Source organism: Camelus dromedarius, chromosome X (assembly GCF_036321535.1).
Source record: "Camelus dromedarius isolate mCamDro1 chromosome X, mCamDro1.pat, whole genome shotgun sequence".
NCBI classification, from domain to species: Eukaryota; Metazoa; Chordata; class Mammalia; order Artiodactyla; family Camelidae; genus Camelus; species Camelus dromedarius.
Genome location: NC_087472.1, coordinates 15,529,052 through 15,555,087, shown reverse-complemented (window position 1 = coordinate 15,555,087; position 26,036 = coordinate 15,529,052). Strand labels below are relative to the sequence as shown.

At 38.3% G+C, this 26,036-nt stretch overlaps 1 protein-coding gene across 2 annotated transcripts in view; it reads right to left on the bottom strand.

Moving 5' to 3' along the window:
- The window catches only part of GPC3 (glypican 3), a 368,118-nt gene that overhangs the window by 172,184 nt on the left and 169,898 nt on the right, over nt 1–26,036 (bottom strand). For both annotated transcript variants that reach the window (XM_031446156.2, XM_031446155.2), the window contains one exon: nt 1,833–2,527. In XM_031446156.2, the coding sequence (XP_031302016.1) occupies nt 1,833–2,527 (695 nt within the window). The remainder of the gene's footprint in view (nt 1–1,832; nt 2,528–26,036) is intronic.

Here is a 26,036-nt window from a genome sequence, read left to right as displayed (position 1 = left end):
CAAGATATTGCTGTCAAATGACCAATGTCAGACACAAACTTTAAACACTCCCAGACCCTGTCTTTAATGTTGTCTCCTTACTTTTCCTCTTATTTAAGACACTTCCACACCCCTGGCACTCTTGCTTTGTATCTGACACATAGTGGGTCCTCAATCAATATCAGGTGAATAAACACATAAATGCACTGACTTTTCATTTTTCTAGTTCTGTGAGATTTACTTTTGTACAAGGCCCTAGAATCTGGCCTCAAATTATAAAACAATCAAGGGAATAATTAGCCACTGAAGAACATTGTCGTTAGATAGGACATTTCTGTTCATTTTACTATAAAATATTTTCTCAGCAAATGTGTTTTAAATGGCTAACATTGTGAATGGGGCAATTAGAGCAGCTCCATAAGTAGCCATCCTGTGGGTTGCATCATTTTTGTCCTCCTTTCTAGTTTAATTCACCAAAGAAACCAATTACCCCTATCACTTTGTACTTCCAGAGTTTACAGACAGGGCTAAATGGCCCAGTCGGCCCTCCCCATTGTGGGTAAGCAGTGGTTTGGAGAACACAGCAGATGCACTGTATAGAAGATAAGAACATGAATCAAGCAAGGCATCCAAGCCTGGGTTTGAATCCCAGTTCCTCCCACCTCCACTTAACTAGCTTTGACATTGGGCAAGGTACTTAAGCCCTCTAAGCTTCATTTCCTCCTGTGTCAAATGGGGATAACATTAGGACCTGGCCCATTTGATTACTGTGAAATAATATTATGTAAACCGGCCAGCAGAGTGCCTGAAATGCAGTAGAAGCTCAACAAGGGTAGGCTATTATACAATTCTGCTACCTCCTTCTACAAAGCTGGCAGCATTCAGGAAATGGTCGCCAGCACCTTAGTGAGATCTGGCTGGTAGCTCTTGGCTGTATGTTGTGCTCTGCATTGAGAAGTGGGTGCCTCCTGTGGTTCTGAATGTGTGCACTCTAGCTTGGCAGGTACAATGTCACTAACAACGTCCAATGGAAATCAAGTAGACTATTGCCTCACAGAACTGTTCCCCCACCACCCCAATCACAAATCCCATCAGGCTTACACCGGTCAAGGATGCAAAAGCAACTGTTGGAAAACATGAACGTTTTGCCTCGCTTATGTTCTTACATAGGTTTAGTTAGTGGGTTCTAGCTGGGTCTCCTGTGTTTAAAGTCACTACTTGAAATGGTAGCATGGTATACATGTTGAAGAGCACAAGCATGAAATCAGAATCAGAAAAGCTGGTGATAACCTAATGAAAGGGAGACCTGATCCACTTGTGAATCACGGTTCTTCCACTAACTATAGCCGGGTGCCCTTGGTCAAGTTAGTTTCATTGAGCTTCAGTTTCCTCATTTACCAAATGGAGATAATAGCTCCTACCTCACAGGGTTGCCATGGAGCTTATGATAACTTGAAAACAGTGGTAGGAAAAGCTAATACTTACTGAAGAATTACCATGTACCAGACAGACAAGTGCTAAGTGCTTTAACACATGTTATTCCCTATGAAGATGATATTCTTTTTATCCCTATTGTATAAATTAGAAACATGAGGTTCATACAGATAAAACGATTCACCCAAGATCTCAGAGCAAGCAAGTGGGTGGAGTTAAAATTCAAAGCCAGGCGTGATGACTCCCTAGCCTGTGGTCTTAATGCACTGCCTGGCTCTGCGAGGTCACTCAGTCCGTCTGTCATCCCTGCCTACCCTCTGATCTTTTTCTCACTTCTCTCCATCAGCACCTGCTGCTGGCCAGGCTGCCCCACCCGCAGTAGAATCCAATTCCTCTGAAAACTGTAGAATGGTACTCACAGTGGTGGTCAGCTTTCCTCCATTCTTCTGGACGTATTGGATGGAATCATGGATCGTCGAAAAGAGACCAAGCAGTACATTCTCCATGTCATAGATTCTGTACATGCCAGTCACCAATTCTTCGAGAGACAGAATGTATTCTCTCCAGTACTTGTCAATCTCCACCACGCCTGCCATACAGCCTTGCATGACCACATTGCAGTAGCCACCACACGGCTTAACCATCATCAGTCCTTGGCAGTAAGAGCAGTACCACATTCTGGTGAGCATTCGGCCACAGTCCTTACTGAACTTCAGGTGATCAGTTGTGTTGATCACTTCAATTCCGAGATTCAGGGCCTGGAGGAAGATCCTAGTGACTTGCAGTGACTTGGAAACCTGGGTCATAATAAGCTTGGGGAAATTCCCAAACACTTTCAGGTCACGCCTTGCTCCTCGGAGGCACTCATTGATGTCTAAAGCTGACTCCGGCAGGCCTGGGTTCATTAGCTGGGTATAGATGACTGGAAACAGGCTGTCAAACAATTCATTGACCATGTCATCCACGTTGATGTCAGAACCCAGGATGTAGAGAGATACATCGGTGAAAAATTCGCCCACAAACTCAAAAGCTTGTGGGGTCAGGCTGGGATAGTTGTTCTTGAACATGGCATTGGTGTAGTTCTTGGCATGGCGAACAACAATTTCAAAGGCCTCTGAAAAATAAGAGATATAGAGACACACATAAATTAACACATGCAAATCCAGTGTGTAACTGAATTTGAGACTGCTCTATTGCTGTGGTGATTAAGGTCCCATTTGCCTTAAATAATTGACTCACATTTACTTCTGGCTTTGCCTCTACTCCTGCAGCTATTTGTTCCTATAAATCAATTTTCTTTTCTGAACATGAAGTCCAAACCCTGATGTACACATAAATTCTTAAACACACAAATTATATTTCAAATGACAAAAGCAAGGATTCAGTTAACATTCTGGCCTTTCATGAAAATATTGATTAAAAATTGGCTAAATGAGAAGTAATTTCTCTTTCTCTCGTTGATTTATTCAGTTAAAAAGAAATTCTATTTCAAGACATTTCATTTTCAGACAGAGATAAATACTTGACAACAAACCGTATACTATATAAACTCACAGAACAATTTAAGCTGGTTCAGCCCTGGAGGAGAAGCAAGTTCTTAGCCAAGAATAAAAGCTATCATGAATTTAATCATTTTGGTAGATTTTTCTCTAGATAACTTTAAAGGGAGCTATCTGACAGATTGCCAGCTCTGGAAATGGAATTTACCTCCTAAATGGATATCTGGATGGAAAAAAACAACCATGCATTTATCTATACATTTGATATTGAAAATAACACCTCTGGTATTTGCAAGCTGAACATCTGAAAGGATAACTGCTAAGCTTCCTTGGTAAGTTCAGCTCCCACACGGCTTGGAAGCCTTATCTCCTCTGCAGAGTCCATGGATTCCGGATTACATCTGCTGTCTATACCCCTTGGCATAAGGCCCAATTAGTGTCACTGGTTTGAGACAGAAAGTACTGATGTCACCATCTCATTTTCTCCAAACTGAAGCACGCTAGACACAAATTATCCCAAATAATCAGAGTTCCACGTTCAGATAAGAGAAGGGAAAACAACCACAATAATAGATTTTTCAAGAAATAAGACAGAGTTTAAAAACAATAAAAAATAACCACATTTCCCAAGACATTTAAAATTAACTTAGTACTTTCATTTCCTTCCAAAGTGCAAAGATCCATGACAGATGTACCCCAAATGATGCCACTTCATGAGCCTTGAAAAATCAAATGATTAACACTTTCAGACTACTGGAGAGACTGCATTCCAACAGCTCCTTGGGATCACTTAGCCAAACATCTCAGTCATCTGTGGCAGAAGTGAGCTCTAGGTTGTGCCACCACCATCTGCCCCAGATTCCGCACAAGGTAGAACACGCTTGCTAGATTCTTCCCTTGGGCTTGCGACATGCCCAGCAATGTTGAGCAGATGCCAGAGCAATTCTACTGGGTTTCCAAGCCTACTTGAGAAAGTTCATCTTCATTTTCTTCCAATGATATATGTTCATTTGTTACTTTCGTTTTGTTTAAAACATTAAGCAATTCTTGGAAAGCGTATCTACCTTGTAACAATCTCTTCCTAACCCGACATGCTACTTATTCTCAATCCATGAATCTAAAGATTGAATGAGGCCAAGAGACTGTCTAGCCCAATATAAAGGACCAGTCAATGAAGTCTTTAAAATCACCAGAAATTTGGAGATTTAAAACTATTCTTTCATTTTAATTTCAGCTAGTAATGATTTATTATATACTAGGCTCTGTTCTAGGTACTAGGGGTATATATGTGTTATGTAGATGGAGATAAATAATACACCATCCTTGTCTTATGGTTTAGCATTTACAAAGCATTTCCAAATATATATGATATCTACTTTTCACAACAATCTTCTGAACTTGGTATTGCAATCCCCCATTTTATAGATGATAAAATTGAGGCCCAGCAGAGTTTAAGCACTTTCCCAGGGTCACGTAACTGCAAGTAGAAGCAGTCAACTCAGATAGTGTCTCCCAACAACAATTTCACTCTAGCTGCCCTCAGCCCTACAGCCAACCCATGTATTCTCAAAAACTTTTGTAGAAAATTAAGTTCATTTTTAAGCTCATGATTTTCCCATTGGCTTCTCCTCTCCGAATGCAAATGTATAGGAAGAAGTTGCAGGCCAACAACCAACAAAGTAGAGTTGTACTTTCACCTTTGCACTGGGGCAGCATGAGGTCAGCGAAGGAAGACTGCTGCTGAGATACTACCCTATAGATCACAGTCATCTAAGCTATCCCAAAAGATCTTCTCTACAAGGCAGAGTTCATCTCTAGCACAGCACATTTGCTCTCTAATGTACTAGATATATGATGGTGAAATTCCATAGACTGTCCTGCCATAACTCTTTTTTTAAGTTTCTGTTACTGGCACTGGTGGATCAATAGAAAAAGAAAATTACAAAAGATCATGAACTCTTCCACAGGAAGAATAACAACACATATTGCGGGGGAAAGGGCTAGGGGAGCTCATATCTAACCTCCAACTCACATGTCTCCCTGCTCCAAATTTCACAGCTCAGAATCCACTTAGCACATCTCTGGGCTTTGCTCAACCTCCTTACTTCTATATCACATGACAACAGACCAAACCATAACTGCTCAAGCAAAGGCTCCTTGGAGACTTATAGGAACGAACACTAGGTGAAAAGTGATGCTCAGCTTGAGGCTGGCAACCTGAGGTTTCATGAAATGAAGTCAAGGGCTAGAATTACTGCAAGAAACTTTAGCCCATTGATTTTTTTGGTCAGATAATAATGTATACTTAAGCTAGGGGAGGTTTTCCTCTATCTCTTTCCTGGGAAGAAGTCAAGCATTCCATCCAGAAAAAAATGGAAAAACGTAAAATCAGAGCTATCATGAAAACTTTGGAACCAAACAAAAATTACTCAATTTTTAATCAATATATAGAAAGATAAATGATACAGATAAATAGATCTAATAAATTAAGTTAATATACATCCCAATATCACAAAGTTTCTAGATTTGCCCTCCAAATCACCATCTTGGTCACTACTATTTGGACACACTCCAGTGTTGTCAAGGTACTTCTTAAATTATGGTGCTCAAGAGGGGGCACAATTTTCCAGATATGGTTTGATACATAAAGTGTGCGATCAGGCTATTATCTGTCTTTAAGTGGTTCAATAACTTATCCTCCTACCCCAACCCAGGACATATAGTCTATTACTGTAGCAAAATGACTATCCTTATTACTTGGTGATGATGTTTCTGTATTCAGACCTAGACTACAACTTAGAATTCTGTTTCCAATAAAATTATCATTGAAAAGGGAAAGAGAAATAAAGACTTTCTCAGAGAAACAAAATGGAAGAAATTTGCCACCAGTAGACCTGGCTTGCAAAAAAATGTTAAAATATGTTTTTCAGGAAGAGTATATAGGCCAGAAAATCAAATCTACCTAAAGAAAGGAAGAGTAGCAGAGAAAGAATAAATAAAAATAAAATACAATCTTTTCTTTTTAAAAATTTGATTTAATATATAAATGTTTGTTTAAAGTAGTAACAGCTATAATGTACTGGTGATTGTAGCATATGGATAAGTGAAATGAATGTTATAAGGTACCTGAACTACCAGTGAAGCAATATAGTTTTATTTGAAAGTGGACTTAGAATAGTTAAAAGGGGAAGGGTATAGCTCAGTGGCAGAGTACGTACCTAGCATGCATGAGGTCCTGGGTTCAATCCTTTGTATCTTCACCAAAAGTAATAAATAAATAGATAAACCTAATTACCTACCTCCCCCTAAAATTAAAATTGGAATAGTTTAAAATGTATATTGCAAATTTTAGGGGAACCACCTAAAATTTTCAAAAAGAAGCATAATTGATATGCTAAAATTGGAGAAAAGTAAAATCATACATTAATGGTCAGTTAAAACCAGAGAAGGTAGAAAAAGAGAGAAAGATTAAAAATAACAAAAACAAACAACAAGTACAATATACAGAAAGCAGTTATAAACATGGTGAACATTAATTCAATTGCATTACCAATCACTTTAAATGTGAATGGTTTAAACACACAAAGTAAAAGATAAATATTATAAGAAAAAATATAAAAACAAGACCCTACTTTAGATATTCCACAGGAAACACATCTTAAATATAAAGATACAGATAAAAGGGTGGAGAAAGACATACCATGCTAATGCTAACCAGAAAAAAATGGAGAAGCCAAATTAATTTCAGACTAAGCAGACTTTGGAAAAAGGAAAATTATCACAGGCATAAAAGGATGTTAAATAATGATAAAGGGGTCAATTCTCCAAGAAGACATGATCCTTATATATACAAATGCACAGTTATAGTTGGAGACATCAACACTCCTCTGTCAGTAACTAACAAATCCATCAGACAGAAAATAAGTAAGGATACAGTTAAACCAAATAGCATCATCAATCAACTAGATCTAATTGACGTTTATCGGATACTTCATCCGTCAACAGAATATACATTCTTCTCAAACCCACATGGAACATTCATTAACACAGAACATATTTTTGGCCATAAAATGCACCTAAACAAATTTAAAAGCATAGAAATCATATAGTCAGTGTTCTCAGACCACATTAAATTTAAATCACAAATCAGTAACAGAAAGATAACAAGACAATATCCAATTGTTTGCAAATTAAACAACATATTTCTGCATAATATATGGGACAAAAAAGGCTTAAGAGAAATTTGAAAATATTTTAACCTAAATAAAAATGACCACACAACTTATTGAAATTGGTGGGATGCAGCAAAAGCAGTGCATAGAGGGAAATTTATAGCAATGAATGCATATATTAGAAAAGGAAAAAATATTTCAACTCAGTAATTTAAGATTCCACCAAAGGAAACTAGATAAATAAGAGCAATGTAAATCTAAAGCAAGCAGAATAAAAGAAATAATAAAAATTAGAGCCGAGTTCAGTGAAATTGAAAACAGAAAATCAATAGAGAAATCCAATGAAACAAAAAGCTAGTTCTTTGAAAAGATCAATAAAATGCAAAAATATTTAGCCAGGTTAATCAAGAAAAGACACAATTTACTAATATGAGAAGTGAAAGAGGGGTCATTATTACTGATTGTGTGGATAGTAAAAGAATAATATATGAATATTATAAACAACTCTATGCCCAAAAACTTGATTAAATTGATGAAATGCATTATCAATTCCTTGAAAGACAAAAACTACCAAAATTTACACAAGGACAAAAGATAATCTGAATTGACCTATATTCATTAAAGAAACTGAATGGTTAATTAATAACCTTTGAAAAGGAAAGCACCAGGTCCAGATGATTTCACAGTGAATTCTATCAAATATTTAAGGAAGAAAGAATACCAATTCTCTATAATCTCTTTCAGAGAATAGAAGCAGAGAGAACATTTCCTACTCATTCTATGATGTCATCATTACCCTAATACCAAAACCAGATAAAGACATTACAAGAAAGGAAAGCTACAGATCAATGTTTCTCATGAACATAAATGCAAAAATCCACAATGAAATATTAATGAATCAAATCCAACAATGTATAAAAAGAATCATGACTCAGTGGGATTTATTCCAGATATGCAAGTCTGCTTCAATTGTCAAAAATCAGTTAATGTAATCCATAAAATTAACAGGCTATGAAGAAGAAAAATCACATGATCATATCAATAGGTACAGAAAAAGCATTTGTCAAAACCCAACACCACTCATGATAAAAACTCTCAGCAAATTAGGAATAGAGGGTATCATTTTCCACTTGATAAGTATACCCACAAAAAATTTACAGCTAATAAACTTAATGGTGAAAAACTAGAGGCTTTGTCCCTAAGATTGGGAACAAGGCAAGGATGTCATTCTCAGCACTTCTATTCAATATTGTACTTAAAGTCCTACCTAATGCAGTAAGATAAGTTAAGGAAATGAAAGGTACATAGATTGGGAAGGAAGAAATAAACTGTCTTTGTTCACATATAACATGATTGTCTATATAGAAAATTCTAAAAAAACTGATAAAAAAAATTCTCCTTGAAACTAATAGGCAACTATAGCAAGGTTGCAGGATACAAAGTTAACATAGAAAAGTCAATTGCTTTTCTATATACCAACAATGATTAACTGCTACTTCAAATTGAAAACACAATACTATTTACATTAGCACCCCCAAAATGGAATGCTTAGGTATAATTCTAATGAAACATATATAAGAATAGATGGAGAGATATTCCATATTCATGAATAGAAAGACTCAATGTTGTTAAGAAGTAAATTCTTCCCAACATGATCTATACATTCTATGGAATCCCAATAAAAATTCCTGCAAGTTATCTTACAGATATCAATATTAAAGTTTATATGGAAAGGCAAAAGACCCAGGATAGATGTCACAACACTGAAGAATAACCAAATCAGAGGATTGGGACTAGCCAACTTCAAGAATTCCTATAGAATATTACAAGCTAATGCCTGTAATTCCCTGTGCTATACAGTACATTTTTATATTCAGCATGGTATTAGTGAAAGAATAAAGAAATAGATCAGTAGAACAGAATAGAGCTTAGAAATAGACTCACAGGAAGGACAAAGGCAATTCAGTGGGAAAGGATAGTCTTCTCAACAAATAGTTCTGAAACAATTGGACACACATATGCAAAGAAATAAATCTACATATAGTCCTTACACGCTTTCATAAAAATTAACTCAAAATGGATTGCAGAACTAAATATAAAATGTGAAATTATAAAACTTCTAGATTATAACATGGGAGAAGATCTTGATTACTCTGAGTTTGGCAATAAAGTTTTAGAAACAACATCAAAAGTACAATCCATAAAATAAACGATTGATAAATTGGACTTTATTAAAATTAGAAACATCTGTTCAGTTATGTTAAGAGAATGAAGAGACAAACATCTGTTAGGAGAATGAAAAAACAAGCCATAGACTGTGAGAAAATATTTGCAAAAATATCTGATAAAGGACTTGTATCCAAAATACACAAAGAACTCTTAAAATTCAACAATAAGAAAACAAACAATCCATTAAAAATGGACAAAAGATATGAATAGATATCTCATCATAGAAGATGTGCAGATGGCAAATAAGTATAAGAAAATATGTTCAATATGTTATGTCAATAGGTAATTGCAAATTAAAATGAGATGCCACTATACAGCTATTAGAATGGTTAAAATTCATAACACTGACAATACCAAATGCTGACAAGGATGCAGCGCAACATTGCTGGTGGGATGCAAAGCAGTGCAGTCATTTTGGAAGACAGTTTGGCAGTTTCTTACAAATATAATTGTGATCCAGCAACTGTGCTCCTAGGTATTTACCCAACTGAGTTGGAAAATTATGTTCACACAAAAAGCTACGAATGAACATTTTCAGCATCTTTATTTATAATCATGAAAAACTAGAAGCAAGCAAGATGTCCTTCAAAGGATAAACAGTGGCATATCCAAACAATGGAATATTATTTAGCAATAAAAAGAAATGAGCTATCAAGCTGCAGAGAGACATGGAGGAATCTTAGCTGTTTATTGCTAAGTAAAAGAAGCCAGTCTTAAAAGGCTATATATGGTATGATTCCAACTATTTGACATTCTGGAAAAGGCAAAACTATGGAGACACTAAGAAGATAAGCAGTGACCAGGGATTGAAGGGGGGGCAGCAAGGGAAAAGGGTGAATATGTGAAGTACGGATACTTCTTGGGCGGTGCAAGAGTTCTGTATGATATTCTAGTGGAGGATAACAAGTCATTATGCATTTGTTAAACCCCACAGAACTGTGCAACACAGAGTGAATCTTAATGTAAACTACAGAGTTCACTTAATAATCATGCAACAATACTGGTTCATTAGTTGTAAGAAATGTGCCACATTAGTGCTAATAAAGTTAATAATAAAGGAAAGGGTGTACAGGGGAGAAGGAGCAAACAGGACCTCTGTACTATCTGCTTGATTTTTGTTTAAATGTAAAACTGTTCTAAAAAATAAAGTCTATTAATGTTTTTTAAATGAGAAAAACTGGACCTCGGAAATTAGTCCTTGATAGAGCTAGTGACTAGAACTACTGAAAACTGTTAACTTGCTCCCTCTGTTCAATCTGCTTTGACATGTCTTTCATGAGTTAGGGAGTTTTAGCATACAAATAGATGCCATATGGTATCAATGTAATTTTAATTGGAAAAACCACTGGAAAAAGTTAATGGACCAAAACACCCAAATAGGTAACACATTTCAATGTTATTTTTGAATACTGGATGATTTTTTTTAAAAATCAGCCACATAAAAATGCAAGTTTAGGTGGTAAGAAAAGTGCCCACATTTTCTACAATAGTTCATAGAAAAGACACTAGAAGTGTTGCTCCAATATCTATTGGGTTTTTCTGGAATTTTATGTTCCACATTAATTTAGCTAAAATTGACCAAGCTTAGAAATAAGTTGCTATTAAATAGAAACCACTGATTTATGCAGGCCTATGACCAGACTGTAAACGTCTGTATTCTTGCTTTTTAAGTTTCACATGCTAGACTTCTAAGTACAACGTACAACAATTGGAAATAAAGAAATGAGTGAAAGAGAAAATGAAGGAAACATATTTTGCAAGGGCTGTTACATACAGCATTGTATAGCTAGATAGATAGGGTAGATTTTCCCCCAAAGCTATTACAGACCAGAGAAGACAGTTAAAACAATTCACTCAAAGGATCCTCAGAAACAGAAATGAACACCCATAACTACTAGAAAATTTATGACTCTGCAACTGTTGACCACCCAATTAGTTCTTATCCTTTACCCTCCATTAGCTTTTCTGAAAAACTAGTTTGTTTTAACCTTCTGGACATTCTGATTCATGTATCCAACCATTCTTCCTCTTCATATTTGTCACTAGAAAGCATAGACCAAATTTATGGTCTACCTCTATCAAGCATAATAAACTTCATGTCATGTATTTTGCATCATAACCCTAGTCATGGCTCCATCTTCGTTTCCTACCTGTATTTTCCCCTTTGTCTGATTGTCCCTCTGTATTTTAGTCACACTATATCTTGCTTTTATCATGTGCACTTTTGAAGAGCACTTTAAATTCTTTTCAGGACAAGGTAGGATATAAATAAATAGGTAGGTAGATAAATAAGGAGAAGGAGAAAAAGAGGAGCTAGACCTACCACTTGAAGACAAAATATAAGTTCAAAAATGTATTCTCACGAGTTTGAGTAGCAACAGTAGAAGTGTTTATATTCTTTAATGGCCAGACCCTTGTCATTAGCAGCCCAATACTGTCTTCCCTAGCAGTTCTCAGGGCCTGAGAGCGAATCTGCTCATATGATCCTTCCAAAATCTTTTATGTTTTTGCCCAGTTATCATATCTTAAAATTTTGGTCAAGTATATATTACAACTTTAAAATGAGGTAGGCACTAATAAGGCTGGGTTCATCATGGCTTAGCAGCATCTGTCTGTTGCCACATTGGATTCAGGAATAAGCTACTCTTGAGAAATCAGCAAAGTGGCTAAACAGAAGAATGTAAGGGAACTCCAGATGACAATTTGCTTCTAAAATTGATAAAACTTTAAGAACAATTTCTCTTGGAATTCATTTTACTGTGGACACACCAAGAACAATTCTGGTTCTTACAAGATAATCTTGTGGACCAGCATTTTCCATGCTGGATCACACCTTGCCCTATCATCTTGATGAGTTAGTTCTGTTATAAAACTTGATTTTTAGTCTTGTTTTTCATTCTTTTGTCTCCCAGGCTTTCATTTGAACAAGCCAATTCTTAGTTGGTCAGGAAATATTCTTATATATTCAAGGTTCTCAAGGCTAAGAAATGACACCTACCAAAAGAAGCATCAGGGTCACATTCTTAGATCTGGTAGTTCACTCTTTACAAAAGAAATCGCGACAGTATGCAAGGAAGTAGCGTTCTATAGTCCCCCCCAGCATACACAATTAAATTGTTTAAAAATGCTCCCAGAGCTCGCCAAATCATTTCACTTAATTAAAATATTTTTTTAAAAAAGTTCCTCTCCAAAGAGTTTACGGGAAGGGGACATGGATTGCTCCAAAAAGTCACAAGGAGAATGCCTTGTGTCTTAGCTAGACCGAAAAAAAACAAAAACAAAAACAAAAAAAACCCACCACTGAGACATTCTAGATCTGGTTATTGTCTTCTCAACTTGTGAAATTTTCTTTTTGTGTATGATCATAATTCCATGAATCAGAGCTAAAGAGGTTCTTCTCTTAACTCCCCACTATTACTAACCATAGCTTAGGAAAATAAAAATAGACTTTGAGGACATAGTGAATGAAAGATTCTGCTCCATAAAGAGGCAATGGCTTCATTTAAAGGTTTAAATGGAAACATTCTGGTAGTGCCTTTATCTAGTAAAAACCTGTATTTCTTTTCAATATACCTTTCAATATTGAAATGAAAGAGCACAACTAGGGGAGTTTTGTGTTGTTGTTAGGACAATTAATGTGTGCATCTGATACAGTCTTGCTCTTATCTGCCCTTCTTTCCTCCTTTAACCACTTAGAAGCTAAATGAGTACCCTAAGAAAAGTCGATTGTCAGTAGGTTATGCAACCATTGTTATTGGAGAGAATTGTGGCTATAACCTGTTATGAGAGATTTCCATAGCACCTTACATTTCTGCAAGTGTTTCACAGCCAAAGCTTTAGTGATCAGAAAAGCAACAGACTCCTCTTCCCCATGGTTACTGGAAGATGCAATCCCATCCTTCTTCCTCTCACTGATGAGAAGAACCAGATCTGAGTTGGCTTAAACTTTATACACACATCCTCCCGAAGCCTTATTCATTCATACATTCAACGGGTACTCACTAATCACTCTTTATAACAATTTTCTTTTGACTTTTTACACACAGAAAGCCATGAGACTCCTGTCTACTCTCTCATGAAAGGTCTGAGTAGATCTGGGATAAGAGATCACAAGCCCCAAAGGTTTGGGCTCTTGCTTCTCCTTCTGAGCCCTAACATAGTCTCTCGAGATATGAGTTCAAACCAAATTTTAACTTGTTTGGGGCCTAGATTGTCACAGGCCCCTGACATTAGATGAAGTCATCATTAACCACTTGCTAGAAAACTATTAAAAGACCAGTTTTGAGGCATCTTAGCTGTCTCATTAGATCGATTGCACTTGTCTAAAACTACATTTTTTTTCATTTAACATTTACTGAATGCACACTATCTGCTAGGCTGTGAATAAAACATGCAAATAACATGGTCCTTACGCCCTAGAGGCTTGCAATAGCCAGCTATGCTAAAATACTGGATGGTCTATTTTCTTTGAAATGCATAAAATACCTTCTAGATATGAAAGTACATTTTGTTCTGAGAATGTTAAAGCTTAAATATACATAGTGCACATGGCAACATGATCACCATAACTGAAGTGTTTCATGTCCTTTCAGAGTTCTAACATTTGTGTCCTCATTTAATTCTCTTCCTTCTCTATCATGGAAAGTGAACATGCACGCATGTGTGTGTGCGTGTGTGTGCACACACACATATGTGCAGACAGTAGGTAAGGGAAATATTACTATTCCGATTTCACAGAAGAGGTAACTGAAATAAGACTGGCTCTAAGTCATATAGCTGTGTGGCAGTTGGTGGCAGCAACGAAACATAGGACTCCTGACTATGTGTGCAATGTTTTGTCCATTATGTCCATCTCTTGCTAAGGAAAACACTACATAGCACTTAAAGATTAGCTTTAAGTACAGTAAGAACTAGCATCTAGCATTTACCCCTGCCAGGCAGTGTTTCAACTGCTTTATGTGAATTAATTCATGTTTTATTGGAATCCCCTCCCATGAAGTGGGAATACTATTGCCCCCATTTTACAGATAAGAAAACTGAGGCACAGAGCGCTTAAGTAACTTGCCAAAGGCTACATAGTCAGTAAGTAGAAGAGTCAAGATTTGAATTCAAGCACTCTGATTCCAGAATTCACTCACTAAAACACAGTGCGATAATGCCGTAAGACACAAGTAGCTTGTTTTTCCTTTTTTTTTCTCTCTTGGCTCAACTCTAAAAGAAAGAGTATTTCAGCTGTTTGGTTATAGTGGGTTTACAGGACATCTCAGGAAAACAACTTCATGACTCGGGTAGGATGTGAGGAACAAGGCAAAAGCCTGAATGTTTCCAACTACTAGGGGACCAATAATTCCCCAGAAATACATTGCCCGCAGTGCCTTTATAGTCATGATGAAATGGAAATTATAAGAAAATAAGAGAAAAAGGTCAATGCTGTGCATTTCCTGGGGATTACTGATATGGGTACGAAATCTTAGAGCTCTCAGCTCTAATAATAAAACTATGGTATTTAATTGAAAAGCTAGCCTTTCCAAAAAGGCCAGGCCCTCCCTTGAGCCACAGTTCCTTCAACGTGCTTCCGGCAGAGGCAGGACTCAAGAGCCAGGATCTTGACAGTTTCTTGGGACTCAGTCTCCTGCAGGGTGCTCGAGCTCGGGAAACACAGGGAAGGTGAAGACTGGGGGACTCGGGAAGGCAGGCTTGATTAACCCAGGGGGAGAGAGCTGCTCCGTTGCACTCAGTGGGCTCTGGCAGGGAGCAAAGACTTGGAAGGAAGGTCAGTATCACCATAGTGACTCCAGCCAAATTCAATGGCAGGTAGGAAGGCATGGAACTCTAGAAACGTCAACCACGTGGCTTTCCCCTGAGCTTGTCTAAAGGAGGGAATGTTCTACTTCTAGCAAACGGCTGTTAAATTCTGTAAACTGTATAAAGTGATCTTTGCCTCCACATTAGAACTGAATCATATTGTGTGTGCATCTGGTGTGGGTCTATGTGAGAGAATGGGGTGGGATGAGGGGTGAATCTCTAGGAGTAAGGTTAGGACGCCATCAAGGCACTGAAGCAACCACTATGATTTGCAATTATGACTTGAGTGCCGGAGGGTTTGATAAATGCTGGATGCTTCTCAAAAAGTCAAAAAATATTTACATGTAAAAAGGAAGTATTTCCACAATTTACTGAGCATCAAGTACCTAAAGTAAAGAATCCTTCCTCCAGGAGGAACTTGAGAGTAAGTAATGGTGACTTCATGGACCTTCTCACGAAGCAGTCTTTTCTTCCTTCTAACAACAGATGTTTGACAATCTCTTTTTGACATTGTCTTTCTTTTGTTTAATAAGAAAATTACTATTAAGTATCCAGAAATACAGTGTGTACATACCTGAGAACTTCCTATTATGATTTCTTTCCTCCTTCATACCCCATATCACCTCCTTCCTCTCCACCTTAACTTTTGGACAAAGAACCAATTCTACTGACGTCTAGAATGATGAGATGCAGTAGAAAAACTACTGTAGTACCAGTGTGATCTATGAGGCAGGTCATCTAATCTCTCTAGGTCTGAATAAGTGATTGATTGGTACCTATCTTACCAAACCAGCTACGTTCTAAGGCTCAACTGCTACCTGAATTCTGGTCTGTAGCAATTACTGAGGGCTTTAGCAACTATCTGAAGAGCCTAAAACCCTAGTGCAAATTCAAAGAAATAACTTAGAGAAACATCTCTTTTATTAAAAACTCAATTGTATTTGTATTTTAAAGGGACAAAATTTCTTAAGACGTAACTATATGAAGGGTATGCAACAGTTTTTTGCAGCAAATGTTGAATGCCTTGCATGCAAGAGAACACCACCCTCCCTCTACAAGTGATGGAGTGACATTGCCAGCCACAAGGGCTGTCTGCCTTGTACTGCTAAACAATCATATGTGATGTCAGTGACTAAGGACCAGGTGACCTTATGGAATTTGACCTCCTGAACAGTCTTGAACAGATGATTATTTTAACAAAATGTAGAAATGAGTTTAACAGGAAGTTATAAATATGGAGAGCCAGCTATTGAAACAATCCTAGAATTACAGCCTGGACAAAGAGAGGGTGTGTTTAGCAAGAAAAGCAGCCACTCCCACAAACATAAATGCTTGATTCAACATCCCATCTTGTATTGTCTGACTATGTCCGGCAACCATCATATGCAGTATTACAATCAATGCGAGAGCCCCAGGTCCTGAGCTAGAAAATAGGAAGCAAGCCACTCAGTGCTACCTTGGTTACTTGTAGCATCAGAGACATGGACAATTTTTGGCTGTCATTTGTCCCCGAGCTTCTAACAAATGCAAGTCATTATTTGCAGAAGACCCAAGCTCATGATTTTAGAAGTCTCGTTGGAAAACCTCTGGTAGCCTTCGCGACCACGTACTATTCCAGATAAGGGGGTTGGGGTTGGGGGGGTAGGAAACTGAGCACAGAACCTCCTCATAACAGGATGCTTTTCCTTCATCTTCTAGGAGTTTTACCCTCAATAGGTCAAAATGACTTTTCTTCCTTTTAACTCATCCATCTCTCACCTCTACAAACTCAACCTCATATTTAAATCTGCGAAAAGCAGGGAAGAGGTCCATCAACAGAAGACAGTTCCATGGGGTAGATGGACAAGAGACAATGAAACAACTTGCAAGGCCCAGTCCCTACGAAGAGAACATCTGTGAGAAAGGAAATCCAGCTGTTGGCTGGGCAGCCCCATTTACGTGTGCTTCTGGTATACTGACATTTTCTGGGTTCAAATGAAACAGTGCCTAAGTTACTAAAAAGGCCTGGGCACTATTTTAAAATAATGCTTGGAGTCATCTGATGTCTAAAGTGGCTTCCTGCCAGAAGGACCTTTGCCACAGTGCTACATTCAAGAGAGGTTATTTTAAATGGGCATTTTAAAACTGGTCCATTGCTGTAATTTGGCAACGTGCCTGGAAAAAGCTGATTTTGAAATTGGGCATTTTAAAGAGAGTCTCTAAAATATAAGCTACAGTCGCTTTCCCTAATGAGGCCTTCTGATCCTGTTGCTTAGCACCTTCCTTAAACATAACTGGGGGCCCTCCGTGCAGGCTTGGGGCAGCCCCAGTCCAGGGCAAAGGAAGACGCAGCATAATTGCACTGTGTCCTCCTCTGCTGACCTCACTGGCTTCGATGACAGTGGAGCTGAGGGCACTGAAAATTCTATCTGTTTAAAGAAAGAAAGACAAAGGGGAAACCCCTTAAAATGTTATTGTTCCAGTTTGAGACATGTGACACAAAAAGAGGAATTAAAATTCAATTTTGTCATTTTCCAAAATCTGCCTGTGGAAGTCAGTAAGTAAGGTCAATGCCTCTGGCCCAGAATGACTGGAACCAAAGGAGAGAAGTGAATTATTGTCTATTCTGTCTTAAGCTCTAAATTCGTTGGGCTGGGAGGGGGAAGGAAATATTGGTCTGGTCCTGGTACCATGACACCAACAGTTCATTGCAATATTAACGTGAATGATGTTCAAATTGCCCCTGTGATACACCCATAATTAGGCTGCCCCATCCCTGCGCTAGATCTTTGAGCTTTGCAGAACTGTTTGGATCTGAGTGTTTACTACAGAACAAGTTACCAGTACTCATATGCTGACAAATTGTAACAGGCCTCTTTTTCCTGTGCCCCTTTCCTCCTCCTCTATTGCATTTTCAGTCTTCTTTCTATGTGCCTCTCAAAATGCCCAGTGGAGGTCAACGAATATGGCCACAAAAGTAGAAAACAAAAGAAAAGTTTATCTGCCACTTCTCAAGGCTTCTTAGAGTACAAATACAATGATATACAGCGCATTTTTTTCCTTTTAGCTGAGGGGCTGTGTGGGTCAGCTCATACACTGGCTTGCCAACTTGTTTCCACAAAATGAGTCAGGCCAGATGAGAAGGGTAATTTCTCGGAGTGGACATTTGTCAGTTATCGATCATTTAAAAAAAGGGGCTGGTGCATTCCACCAGCACACACCAACATGGAGGAAGGTCGGCTGCTGACAGCAAGCTGGTGAAAAGATTCGCCATGATTGGTCCCAGCCTAGCCGTGATTGTGCCTCTTCCATCAGCTCCTTTAAGTTGAGGTTGTCATCATACCCCACCCCCCTTAAATGCCATGTGTTCTCTTTTCTTTAATGAAATGAAAGTTCATTGTTTTAAGAATGCCATGACCTCCCTGGAGCCAGTGCTGGTATCGACCATCCAGGCTGAGTGCCACTGGGTAACACGATGTCAGTCAGCAGACTGGTTCTATGATGATGACTAAATGACAATCACAACAACAATAAATATGACAACAGTGACAACAATGAATATCTGCATAGCACATTAATTTGGACCAGGCACTATTCTAAACCTTTTCCACTTATTAATTGCTTTAATCCTCACAATCACCTTATGAGATAGGTATTATTATTATTCCCATTTTATAAGATGAGAAAACTGAGGCTCAGAGACCAGACTTAACTTGCCCAAGGCCACACAGCTAGTAAGTGGTGCAGAGCTGGAATTTAAAGCCAGATCTGTCCGGTTCTAATGCTCAACATGGGAGACTAGAGTCTCCCTGGGGAAGGGGAGGGGAAGGTAGTTTGAAATGGCATATTCGCTATTACTGAAATTTCAAACAACATAAAAAGAGGGCATGAGATTTTTATTTTTATTCTGTGGAACTTTTGATAGAAACAGAGGGAGTTAATTGGCTGGAAGATGCTGGAAGATTGGCTTCTAGGAAACTTCATTAGGTTCAGACTTGAGCACATCTCTCAGGGGTGGATTCACATCAACCAAGCTCACAAGGGCTATGTTTAAAATTTTTAAATGGCCCAGGGTTTGGAGACTCAAAACTCAATTTTGTCAACATCCCAGATTAATTGAACCTAAAATATCAAACCCTCCAAAGGCTGTCGAATGAGACCTGAATGCCAACATACCAACTTATAATGATAAATATAATTCACAAAGTGACAGATCCTCACATAATCTCCCTACTGGTAAATAACATAGGAAGCCAAATTATAATTTAAGACCTGTTTAATTAACATGGAATCAGTATCAACTCGAGTTATAAGATTTGAATATTTAATAATGGCATCATGGTAAGCTGCATTTTTATAAATATGCTTTTATAATGACATGTTACAACAACAGCTAACATTTATCCAGGGATTACTAAGTGCCAGGCACTGTGCTAAATATATAAATTATCTTTCTTTACTCTCACAAAGGCCCCACGTGGTAAGTAACATTATTAAAACTACCGGGTTAAAGGCAGAAATGGAAGCTTTGAAAGATACAGCCACTTGCCCAAGGTCATACAGCTGGGGAGTGGTAGGCGTGAGATGGGAACTGTAATCAGCCTGGTTATGGGATCTCACTCATAACCACGTTGCTTCAGTGCCTCTGTGCTTGTCCGGAGCTGTACAAGGCAGACTCTCTCTTGGGTAGAGTGGGCTGATCAGTGCTGCGATCTTTCTCTGTGACTTTCTCCTTTTTATCTGCTTTCATGACCGACAGCCCCTGACCCCCACTCCCTGATTGACACATTCTTTCTTCAGCTGTGTTAACACTGTCAATCAGGCTACTGTCTGGTCTTTTTTCCCTAGGAGCCGTTAAAACTGCCTCTCTTTTTTGCTATCTCTCTTTTTGAAATCTAAAAAAGAAAGTTCAGAGAAGTAAAATAATAATCACCCATATTCCTGCCAACTATTACCGACAATAGTTAACTTTTAGCAATTGGCTTTCAGTCTTTGTTCTACATTTATGCTTTATGCAATTATACAAATAATACGTGACGACATTGTTCTTTTGTAATTCAGTCTCTTCAAAGGGAATTTGAATGGCTCTGTTCTCATTCATAACTTGTTGATTTCCTAGCTTAACTCTTGGGGCGGAACTTCATTTTCTATATTTTCAGGTCCTTAAGGCGACCCCTCCACGCTGTGGCCATATGCCCCAACTACACATGACCAGATATGGTGAGATTGCTGTTTAAAAACTGACATCTTATTAACAGTAGCATTCAAGATTGTACACTTTGTCTAGCTTGCCTAACTTTCTTAATTGTCTAAAAAAATCCCTTATCAGCAAAAAAGATTGTAAAAATTGGTATTGTGCAGGGGTCAATGACTATGAAAACTTTCCCCAACAAAGCAAAAGGATTTGTATATTGACAAGGAAATTACAGGATTGCATATAAACAATTAACTACATGGGTGACTTTGCCAAAATTGAGAGCATCACTTTAAAAAAGAGATACCTTGGAAACAGAAAAGCAAGCTGTTAAGAAGGCACCTCTGAACATTTCTGAAACTCACAGACATAATTCATGATCTCTGATAACCATGACCTTTAGTATATATTTATTTCAAAACAAAAAAGTAAAAGGGGTGTTGGTTTATGAGTTTAAAGAAAGTTGCACACCCAGAACTATTTTTAAAGGTTATCTGTGGAAAGGATAAGACCACAAAATGAATGGAAACTAAAAAGCCTCCCAAAGGGGAAAAATGTGGTGTGCGTGGCAAATATCAACCAGTGAGCACGGTGAACAATGATCAAAGACATCTTTTCTATCAAATCAAAGGAGCCTTTTTCGGTCTGTGATACATTAAACTTCTAGGGTTGTCATTATGGAGTTACTTTTATAGTTTATCTACTCTAAATATATCCATCTAATAATATATATAGCAGAAAACTGAGGAGAAATTATTAACTAAAATTCATTGCTATTTCTGATCAAAACACTCTCGAAGAATCAGATTATAAGAATCAACCAAATGACTGGCTCCCCCTCCTGGCCTTCCCAGGGAGGACACAAAATATTCCTCGTGCCTCAGCCCTTCAGGGAACCTTTCTCAGGCACCATTTGGCCGACCCCGACTACACATAGACCCACAGAGCATCCAACTGCTAACATTAGGATAATCAACTGTGCAATGCCCTTATTCTTCTGGGCTTTTACCTGGAGTAGCAAAATGTACCTATTCAGATCATTGCTTTATGTGGAAAACCATCAAGTGAAGAGCCTCTCCTTTAAATTTAGCTATTGATGCCAAGAAGCCCTCACTATTGTTCATTAGTCTGTGTTATCAAGTCTCTCTGGGTCATTTGAGCTGGACATCCCAGGCTCCTCCACATCCACCTCCATCTTCCTATCTCCCTGCTCACACTGTCTGGCTATTATCCCTTTCCAGTCAGAATCATTTTCCCTCAGCCCTTTCAGTGATAGCCCAAAGGTCAGAAGACTACTGAGCCAGTCTCTTACGACCTAAGAGACATTTCTGTCCCAATCACAGTCCACACACTGGCTTGCTCTATTCTCTTCCAGCATTACAGCAACGAGTGTCCTCCAAAATTAGTGCAGAAAGTAGACAGTCACATCCTCTCTTTACTAATGCATGGACCATCAGCCATTCTGAGAGCTGAGCTCTGATTCTTAGTCTCCTGGTCTCAACTCCTTTTTCTCCACTTCTCTCTTGGTCTCTCCCCCTCTTTATTCACTTCTTCCTTGCGTTTCAAATCTCAACCAACTCCCATAAAAGATAGGCTTCTGCTCCCCTCTATGCCTTCCTGCCTGCCCCAGACCTTTGGACACCAATTTCTCGAGCAGAAATTGTGGCCTCACAGTGCTCACTGCCCTCCCCAGGTTAGAACTCTGAACCCTGACTCCAGCACCCTTGCTGGACCCACAACCTCACCAACATCTTCTAGTTGGGCCTAACACTGAGAACTCTAATTCCAGAACACAAAAGCCTTAATATAAGCTTCCTCTTACCAATTCTGCTTATCTGCATCTATCATTTAGGTTGGAAATCTTCAATATTAGATTATACATATTTAAACCTGAAAGAGACCTTAGAAATCATTGAATTCAGTGACTCCTAGACATTACTGGTCTGCAATCCTATGGTAGAATCTCCTGGTGGTGCTTATTAGACATACAGGTTCCTAAGCCCTACTACAAATCTATAAATTCTGAGTTTCTAGGCCTTGGTCCCAAGAACCTACATTTCCACAAGTTCCCAAGACAAGTCTGGTGCAGAGGTAGCTCTGGGCACACTGATTAGCAAAGCCTGTCATTTCACAGAGGAGGAAGCTGAAAGAGAAGGAACCAAAGTCGAGTCTCAGGAGTCCCAGTCATCTGTTCTTTCCATTACACCACTTCCTCTTCTGCTGGGAGAACTGTCTGGAACTATCTTGCATAAGAGCCAGTTAGAAAGTCCATTAGCATAAAAAGCTTGTTTGTAAAGAACACAGTGGCTTATCTGTTAAACTCTCTCAAAACCCTCCTTTTTAAAAGGGTCGCACACTACCGAAGGCAGCCATCTCGTGGTGACACATATTAACTGCTGTATATTTATGATTTCTCCCCCCACCCCAAACTCACATGGGCCAAAAACAGGAGAGTTAAGCCTGAGCACTGCGCTGGAGCAGGAGAGAATTCTATGAGGATGATGACTTGAGCTGCCTGAACTGCTTGTTATCCCTTCTTCATAAAGACTCTAGGATGAGACCAAAGGGCCAAAAGCAAAATGGGAAAGAGGCACTAACAAAGCATCAGTAGATCTTAGCCCCTCAGACAGCCCCCCTCTTTAGTTGCTTATAGTTTAGCTACAACTTACATGCGACCATCAGAAGAGATTAACACAAAGAATTTTTTCCATTACAGATAAATATTTTGGAAATGAAATCAGTAATAGATTAGTAAGTGACATTAATTGAAACAGCAGTGCAATTATTAGGTAATATAAACAATTGAGAATTTAAGATAGCAATCAAGTACTTTTTGGCCTGGGTGCGATGAACATAAATTCTATTACGGCATTATCATGATCTCCCACTTGGTAAAAATGTAAAAGGTCATTTCAAACTTAGTTAAACATAGTAGCCAAAGACATGCAAGACACACTCAACTGGAAATACCAGGTTATCTTCTTGACCTGGGACTGCCTGGATGCCTCTGAGAGCTTGGTTTGAATATAATAACAGAATAGGGCCCCGGGTTGATTCAAGAAATAGCAAGTGGGACTCTGAAGAGTTATATAAAGATGTGACAGAGACACTGGGCTTATGTATGTGATCAGAGAGGACATCAAAAGTATTTGGAATGAAAGAGAATATGAAAAAGAATATATATACACACACATATATAAAACTGAATCACTATGCTGTATACCAGAATCTAACACAGCATTGTAAATCAACTATACTTCAATTAAAAAATAAATCATAAACAAACAAATAAATAAATAACACCTCCCAGAAAAGTATTTGGCTACGACTTTAGCTAGATTCAAATGTTATGCAGCTTGGGAAACACTTGTATGCCAGTGGCTTATAAAGGTATGGGCTTGAAAGCCTAGAAGTCTGTGCTGTGTGTGTAGTTGCTAGGATTAAGAAATGTTAGTTGTCTTTTCTGCTTCTCAAACAATTCATATTTTGGTCACCTGGAAAGAGAGGAAAATTATACAAACTTCCCATTTAATGGAAAAGAATCCACAGGTTGCCTATCTTGGTCTCTCTCACTTCAGTGCTCCCACACTACACTGTGTGTGCCCCTTATACTAAATGTACTCACTGAAGTGTAATGACAGTCTATACAAACCCATCTCCCCAGCACGAGTACTCCGAGGGCAAGGACTATGAGTCTCACTCCTCTTAGCACCAGCACCTAGATAGGTTCTCTTGATGTATATTTGCTAAATGATGGATGAATGAGTGAACAAATGAATGAGAAATCAAAGGACGCTGAGCAGACGTCACAGATGACTCACACTGTGCCACAGTAGATGTCAAAAAATTAAAAATTAGTCAGTCCATCAATTGGCTGTGTACACTATACCAAACCAGCAATCTGTTTTTTTCTCCTTCCAAATATCAAGACATTTCAGGTTACGTTGCCACTCAGTGAGAATTGAAGGACATAAAACACCTTAGACTACTGCATAAGACATGGAAAATGCACACATTTTTTTGCCCTTGGTTTTACCCCTTGGGAAAAGGAAACCACAAGGACTTTATTAACATTATCTCATTAATCTCCAAAACATGGCTGTAGGCAACAGCAAATTTCACTGATGAGGAAACAATTACAAAGGAGGCTAAGTGACCTGCTTAAAGTTATTAAGTTAATTACTGACTCAGTTGACATTTGACACTAGTGATATCTTTCCTTCCTAAATTGCTTTCCCTTGACCTCTCTGACACTGAACTATTTTCACACTTTTCCTTTTCTTATGAATTTGAGTTTCTTTACCAAAAATGAATCTAATATTAAATCCATTCACCTGTATTACTGCAAAATTATCTTTATCCATGTATCTGTATGTACATAGCTATGTTTACATACTTTCTGATGTTCTTTTTCATGTACAGAGACAGCGGTAGTATAGTAGTGAAAAGCATGAACCCTGGAGCCTGAATACATACTTTCAAATCCTGGCTTGGTTGCATGCTAGACATGTGACCTTGGGTCGGTCACTTAAACCTTCGGTACCTTGGATTCTCCACTTGTAAAATTGGGAAAATAATAGTGCCTATCCTTAGAAGGTCGTTGTGAGGGTTAAATGATAAAATATTTATGAGATGCTTAGAACAGTGCCTGGCATATAATAAGCACTCAATCAATATTAATTATTATTAATAACATTATTTCACATATACATTTTTATATACTTGTGCAATGTTCCATTGTGTTACTATATCACAGCTTGCTTAGCCAATTTCATCTTGTATAATTTTAGGTGAGTTCATAGGAGTTTGGAAAATTACTGAAAATCAAAAACAGGGGGCAGGTCATATCCATCATTTTTGCTATCCAGTGGTGTTCCTTCAAACTCTTTCACTGGTTCAACTCCTCTCTCTCCCACCACATCCTAGTCCTTTTTTTATCCCCCCCAGGCTACTGGCATAACCCCAACCCAGGCACTCAGCACCTAACAATTTTTTAATGAAGCCCATGTAGGATGCATGGTGAACTAATAAGCCCCCCCCTAAAAGTGAAATGATGTAGCATTAGACCACAATACACCTAGCAATGTTTTGCACATGGCGCCTTTCTATAAATGCCATATGGATAGATGAAATGAGATGGTTATGGGGACCATATGGAAGAGGAGGCTGGAAGCAGGTTGGGGCCAGGCTGGGAAGGGAATCTAGACGCCATGCTAGAAAGTTTAGGTTTGATTTTGTAAGCTATGGAGAGCCACTAAATTTTTCTGAGTTACAAAAGTCGGAAAGAAACGCAAAAGGGAAAGTTATTTGGAGGCTAGAAGAGCAGTTTGTAGCTTTCTAACTATTCAATAGTAAAGTTCATTTCTCTTTAACCCTGACACACTGTTTCAGAGCATCCCTTTACTTATCCCTCCATAAAGAGGCTTTTTAAAAGATACTTGCTTTTGTACTTTGTTTTAATTACAGGTTCTTTTTTTCTAGAGGGTTCAGCCATACCTCATTTTAAATGCCTTTCTGTCTTATAATATTTAAGAGAAATAATTTGTATTCAAGATTACCCTGCCTGAAAGACAGGTAGTTGCTGGTGGCTTGGGAAGTCTAGACCTGAGCTAAGTGTGAGTTCTAGCTGGTCAGTTTCACAATAATTACCCAGGTCGGAAAGTAATCTACATAGGAATGTATAATTACCCACCAACTTGCTTCTGCAGCACTGGAACTGCAGTCTCAGTGACAGCCACCCTTCAG